This window comes from Osmerus mordax, chromosome 9 (assembly GCF_038355195.1).
Source record: "Osmerus mordax isolate fOsmMor3 chromosome 9, fOsmMor3.pri, whole genome shotgun sequence".
Lineage (NCBI taxonomy): Eukaryota > Metazoa > Chordata > Actinopteri > Osmeriformes > Osmeridae > Osmerus > Osmerus mordax.
In genome coordinates this window covers 16638959-16645251 of record NC_090058.1, presented here as the reverse complement: position 1 = coordinate 16645251, position 6293 = coordinate 16638959, and the positions used below count along the sequence as shown (strand labels likewise).

At 55.3% G+C, this 6293-nt stretch overlaps 1 protein-coding gene across 1 annotated transcript in view; it reads left to right on the top strand.

Annotated features, from left to right (window-relative positions):
- The first annotated feature begins 3985 nt into the window (after positions 1-3985).
- Positions 3986-6293, top strand: part of tmem229b (transmembrane protein 229B) — a 3499-nt gene continuing 1191 nt past the window's right edge. Inside the window, exon 1 of the mRNA XM_067243385.1 lies at positions 3986-4569. Coding sequence (XP_067099486.1) covers positions 4014-4569 — 556 coding nt within the window. The 5' untranslated portion in view covers positions 3986-4013. The remainder of the gene's footprint in view (positions 4570-6293) is intronic.

Sequence of the window (6293 nt, the reverse complement as noted above, 5' to 3'; positions counted from 1 at the left end):
TGCACCATCTCTGCCAGTGTGAGATAATGGAGTGCTGGGAAGGTCATGGGAAGGCTGGGGGCCAGGGGAAGGCTGGGGAGGACAGGGTGGAGTGGGGAGATCAGGAGAAGGCTTGGGAAACAGGAGAGGACTAGGAAGAGGTTGGGAAGGTAGGGAGGACTCAGGGTGGTCAGGAGAGGGCTGGGGAGGTAGGGAGGACAGGGGGTGGTCAGGAGAGGGCTGGGGGGGTAGGGAGGACTCGGGGTGGTCAGGAGAGGGCTGGGGAGGTAGGGAGGACTGGGGGTGGTCAGGAGAGGGCTGGGGAGGTAGGGAGGACTCGGGGTGGTCAGGAGAGGGCTGGGGGGGTAGGGAGGACTGGGGGTGGTCAGGAGAGGGCTGGAGAGGTAGGGAGGACTGGGGGTGGTCAGGAGAGGGCTGGGGAGGTAGGGAGGACTGGGGGTGGTCAGGAGAGGGCTGGGGGGGTAGGGAGGACTCGGGGTGGTCAGGAGAGGGCTGGGGAGGTAGGGAGGACTCGGGGTGGTCAGGAGAGGGCTGGGGAGGTAGGGAGGACTCGGGGTGGTCAGGAGAGGGCTGGGGAGGTAGGGAGGACTGGGGGTAGTCAGGTGAGGGCTGGGGAGGTAGGGAGGACTGGGGGTGGTCAGGAGAGGGCTGGGGAAGTAGGGAGGACTCGGGGTGGTCAGGAGAGGGCTGGGGAGGTAGGGAGGACTCGGGGTGGTCAGGAGAGGGCTGGGGAGGTAGGGAGGACTGGGGGTGGTAAGGAGAGGGCTGGGGAGGTAAGAAGGACTGGGGGTGGTCAGGAGAGGGCTGGGGAGGGCTCTGTAGATGTTCTATTGTGGAGTGGGTTGGCTCAGCTGACTGGATCAATACAGCGCTGGCTGCAGGAGGGTGAGGCATGACAACAACAACATCGTCATTAGAGATCCTGATTTACTGTCCATGTGTTGGTGTGTGCGTTTGCATGCATGTGTGTGTGTGTGAGAGAGCTGTGTCCTCAGCTTAATCCAGGTCAGAACAGACCACACATTCTGCAGGGTGTCAGGTCATGTGTAGAGTTACACGGTGACACCATTAGGAAGGTTGATGCTGTGTGTCTGAACTGAGCTCTCCCATTAGGAGGCCCTCTTATCTGAATTCTGCTGTGGCTCAGGGAGGGAGGGAGGGAGGGTTAGGGTTATGAAGAAGGAAGAATATGAGTGGGTGTGGGATAAAGATGGGCGATTGGGGAGAGAAGAAAATGGAGGGGAAAAGAGGGAGAGAGAGATAGTGGAGAGGTGAGGAGACAGAGAGTGGGAGGTAAGAGGGAGAGGGGGGGGGGGGTGAGGAGGGAGAGAGATAATGGAGGGGTGAGGAGGGAGAGAGAGAGGGGTGTGGGGTGGAAGAGGGTCAGTGGGTCCATGCTTGAGGTTCTGCTTTAAAGCCTTCTTCCTTGTTTGGTAAAAATGTATTAATCCACTGTGCTGAAGATTATGTCTGCTTTCTCCGACAAGCCTTCTTTATTATAACCCCCTATTCTGATACACTGCTACCACTGTGTGAGGGGGCTGTGTGAGGAGGCTGTGTGAGGGGGGCTGTGTGAGGAGGCTGTGTGAGGGGGTCTGTGTGAGGGGGCTGTGTGAGGGGGTCTGTGTGAGGGGGCTGTGTGAGGGGGTCTGTGTGAGGGGGCTGTGTGAGGGGGGCTGTGTGAGGGGGCTGTGTGGGGGGGGCTGTGTGAGGGGGCTGTGTGAGGGGGCTGTGTGAGGGGGCTGTGTGGGGGGGGCTGTGTGAGGGGGCTGTGTGAGGAGCTGTGCGAGGGGGCTGTGTGAGGAGGCTGTGTGAGGGGGTCTGTGTGAGGGGGCTGTGTGAGGGGGGCTGTGTGAGGGGGCTGTGTGGGGGGGGCTGTGTGAGGGGGGCTGTGTGAGGGGGGGCTGTGTGAGGGGGCTGTGTGAGGGGGCTGTGTGAGGGGGCTGTGTGAGGAGGCTTTGTGAGGGGGCTGTGTGAGGAGGCTGTGTGAGGGGGCTGTGTGAGGGGGTCTGTGTGAGGGGGCTGTGTGAGGGGGTCTGTGTGAGGGGGCTGTGTGAGGGGGCTGTGTGGGGGGGGGCTGTGTGAGGAGGCTGTGTGAGGGGGTCTGTGTGAGGGGGCTGTGTGAGGGGGGCTGTGTGAGGGGGCTGTGTGGGGGGGGCTGTGTGAGGGTGGCTGTGTGAGGAGGCTGTGTGAGGGGGCTGTGTGAGGGGGCTGTGTGGAGGGGGCTGTGTGAGGGGGGCTGTGTGAGGGGGGCTGTGTGAGGGGGCTGTGTGAGGGGGCTGTGTGAGGGGGCTGTGTGAGGAGGCTTTGTGAGGGGGCTGTGTGAGGAGGCTGTGTGAGGGGGCTGTGTGAGGGGGCTGTGTGAGGAGGCTGTGTGAGGGGGGCTGTGTGAGGGGGCTGTGTGAGGGGGGCTGTGTGAGGGGGGCTGTGTGAGGAGGCTGTGTGAGGGGGCTGTGTGAGGGGGCTGTGTGAGGAGGCTGTGTGAGGGGGCTGTGTGAGGGGGCTGTGTGAGGAGGCTGTGTGAGGGGGCTGTGTGAGGGGGCTGTGTGAGGGGTACAGCATTCTATCCCTGTTTAGGCCCCCAGACACCTGATACCGAGGCCTGTGTGTGTGCTTATGTGTGTAGTCTGTGCGTGTGTATATGTATGTGTAAGGTACATGTGTAGTGTATGCATGTAGTGTGTATGTTTGTGTGTGTCTGTCGTGTGTGTAGTGTGCAAGTGTAATGTATATGTATATATATATATGTATGTATATATATATATGTTGTGTGTGTGTGTGTTATGTTCAAGTGTAGGCGTGCGTGCATGTAAGTGTGTGTCTGGCTGGTCAGTGGCATTGCAACCTGACCTGGAGATGACAAACAAGCAGAACAGGACATGTGGGACTTCTGTCTTCTGTGTTGTGCTGCCTGGGGACTGTGGTCACAGTTCTACTGTACCTTACTGGGACCCAGCATGCAATACTGTAGAGCCTGAAACAGCATGTCAGATCCCCTCAGGGTTGGACAAATTCTACTGTGAGGGAAGAAGGAAGGGAGGGCGAAAGAGAAGGGAGGGAGGGCGAGAGAGAAGAAGGGAGGGAGGGCGGGGGAGAAGAAGGGAGGGAGGGCGAGAGAGAAGAAGGAAGGGAGGGAAAACGTGAGTGAGTGTGAGAGACAGTAAGTGTGTGAGTGAGGGATGGAGTGAATGACTGAGTGAGTGAGTGAGAGAGAGAGAGAGAGAGAGAGAGAGTAAGTGTGTGAGTGAGGGATGGAGTGAATGACTGAGTGAGTGAGTGAGAGAGAGAGAGAGAGAGAGAGAGAGAGAGAGAGAGAGAGAGTAAGTGTGTGAGTGAGGGATGGAGTGAATGAGTGAGTGAGTGAGAGAGAGAGTAAGTGTGTGAGTGAGGGATGGAGTGAATGAGTGAGTGAGTGAGTGAGTGAGAGAGAGAGAGAGAGAGAGAGAGAGAGAGTAAGTGTGTGAGTGAGGGATGGAGTGAATGAGTGAGTGAGTGAGAGAGAGAGTAAGTGTGTGAGTGAGGGATGGAGTGAATGAGTGAGTGAGTGATGGAGTAAGTGTGTGAGTGAGGGATGGAGTGATGAGTGAGTGAGTGAGTAAGTGTGTGAGTGAGGGATGGAGTGAATGAGTGAGTGAGTAAGTGTGTGAGTGAGGGATGGAGTGAATGAGTGAGTGAGTGAGAGACAGACAGAGAGAGTAAGTGTGTGAGCGAGGGATGGAGCGAGCGAGCCCAGACATTTAATGCACTTTATTTTCACCAGGGCAGCTCTCTTAAAGCACTTCCCTCCTCTCTCCCCTGCAGGTCTGACTGCCATCTTCAGGGAAAAATCACAAGAGCGAGAGCGAGAGCGAGAGAGAGAGAGAGAGAGAGAGAGAGAGAGAGAGAGAGAGAGAGAGAGAGACGAGAAGAGAGAGAGAGAGAGAGAGAGGAGAGGGAGAGAGAGAGAGAGAGAGAGAGAGAGAGAGAGAGAGAGGGAGAGGAGAGAGAGGGGAACAACCGGACAAATCACTACAATGATCACCACGGCGACCGCCGACCGGCCCCCACCGGTGCCCCTGACGGTGCTGTCCCGCTGGTACCTGTACGCCATCCACGGCTACTTCTGTGAGGTCATGTTCACGGCCGCGTGGGAGTTCGTGGTCAACTGCAACTGGAAGTTTCCGGGCGTGACCAGCGTGTGGGCGCTGTTCATCTACGGCACGTGCATCCTCATCGTGGAGCGCATGTACCTGGGACTGCGCGGGCGATGCCCCCTGCTGGTGCGCTGCCTCATCTACACCCTGTGGACCTACCTGTGGGAGCTCGCTACGGGGCTGCTGCTCCGCCAGTTCGACGCCTGCCCCTGGGACTACTCCCAGTTCCGCTACAACTTCCTGGGCCTGATCACGGCCGAGTACGCCCTGCCCTGGTTCTGCGCCTCCGTCCTCGTGGAGCGCTTGGTCATCCACAACACGCTGAGGCTGCGTTACCACCACGCCCCTGGCAGCCAGGCGGGGGCGGGGGGAGGTGGAGAGGGAGGAGGATGTGGAGGAGGAGGAGAGAGGGAGCGAGACGGAGGGACAGGTGGAAGTGGGAACGGGTATTTGAAGGTGGACTGACCGGCGAGAAGAAAGGCTGAATCGGGAAGGACGCCCCCCCCACCCCCCCACACACACACACACACACAGTCCCACTACCCTCAGGCTTTGCTCCACCTACCCACAGACAGACAGTCGACTGTCTGACAGACAGACAGACAGAACGCTGGCAAAACGATATGTCCCAGGCCGCCCATTCACAAAGGGAGAAAGTAAGACAGAGAGAGAGAGAGACTGGTGCTGCTATGATTTGTGTCCTTTTAAGAAAGAGAATCTGCGAAAGGGACACAAATGTTTGTCATTAATGGGAATAAGGAGAATTTGCTGTTAAAAAGCAACTCAGCGCCATTTAAAAACCTTAAATGGTGCTTTATGCAATTGGCTTTTTAAGTTCTCGTGAGGTAGCTAACAATATTCAACCTCTGCATTTGGAAAAAATGTATTTATTCTATGGGTATCAATATTGAAAGTGCTGTAGTGATGTAGCTTCTCTTGTCTCACTAAAGCATCCTGCTCTGCCATCTAAAGCAAAGCAGCTCACTTCTAGTCTATGTCATGGAGAATGTTTTTCTACGGGTGGTTAAATAGGCCCAATGCTGGAACACACGTAAAAGTCTCTGTCTTCAAAAGAAGTATAGTACTGAAAAACACAATTGAGTTATTCTCAGTTACTTTCTTGTAATCTACAACGTTGATCCATATACATAGATTTATATGGTTTTGACCACAGACGCAATAACAGGGAAGTGGTAAATGAAATATTGATGATGATGACGATGACGATGACGACAGAGAAGTCACTTTTCTTGTGTCCGCTACTCCTCTCAGTCAAGCGGTCTCCAAGTCCTCTAGGCTTGTGCAAGTGAGTGTGTGTGCATGTGTCGATCCAGTCTATCCCTGAAACATCCTGTCAGATCCAATAGATGGCAGCACAAGCATTCAAGCCTCATCTCTCATTGAAGAAGGCAGCGCTGCCATCTAGTGGACGGATGCCTTACTGACCCCTGACCCTCGACCTCTGTGGAGTTTTCAGTACTTGCCAGGCACAGTACAAAATAGACCAAAAATCGAAAAATGTCCAAAATGTAACACCTACATAACACGAAATACATACAAATGAGCCGGCTGCCCCTAGCTGGACGCCATCCTGGCATCATCGTCAACATCATCTCTCTGTGTGGCGTCTGTGGTTGTCCTACAGGGAGGGCTGCTGTGTTGTCACCCCATGTGTTTCCTCAGATCATTCTAGATCGACTCCAGAAGAAGCAATAGACCGGGACGATTGCAGCCCTGTCTACGGCAGGTGCTAAAGGGCCAGTGTGCTAACTATGTACCTAGACCTTGGCATGCAGCTAAACTGTCTTCTCGATTCAACAATAAGGACTACCCTTCTGATCGTGTGATTCACGATGAGAACAAAATCAAAACGGTCCGTTCTCTGCAATATGTGTTGAACTGTGTGTGTGTGTGTGTGTGTCTGGCGTGACTGTTGGCCTACATACTGTGTGTGCGTACGAGGGCCTGCTGTTGGGAGTGTGTGCGTACATACACACACACGTGTGTGTGGGAATGTGCATGTGTAATGGAGGTCTCTCCTGGTAGAAGAATGGACAGGTCTGTGCATGTAAGGACTCCTCCTAAACTCTGCTTCACCTTCTGACCAGCCTGATTTCAATCTCCTGATTGTCCAGTGTATTGTTTGTATTGTTTGGAAAT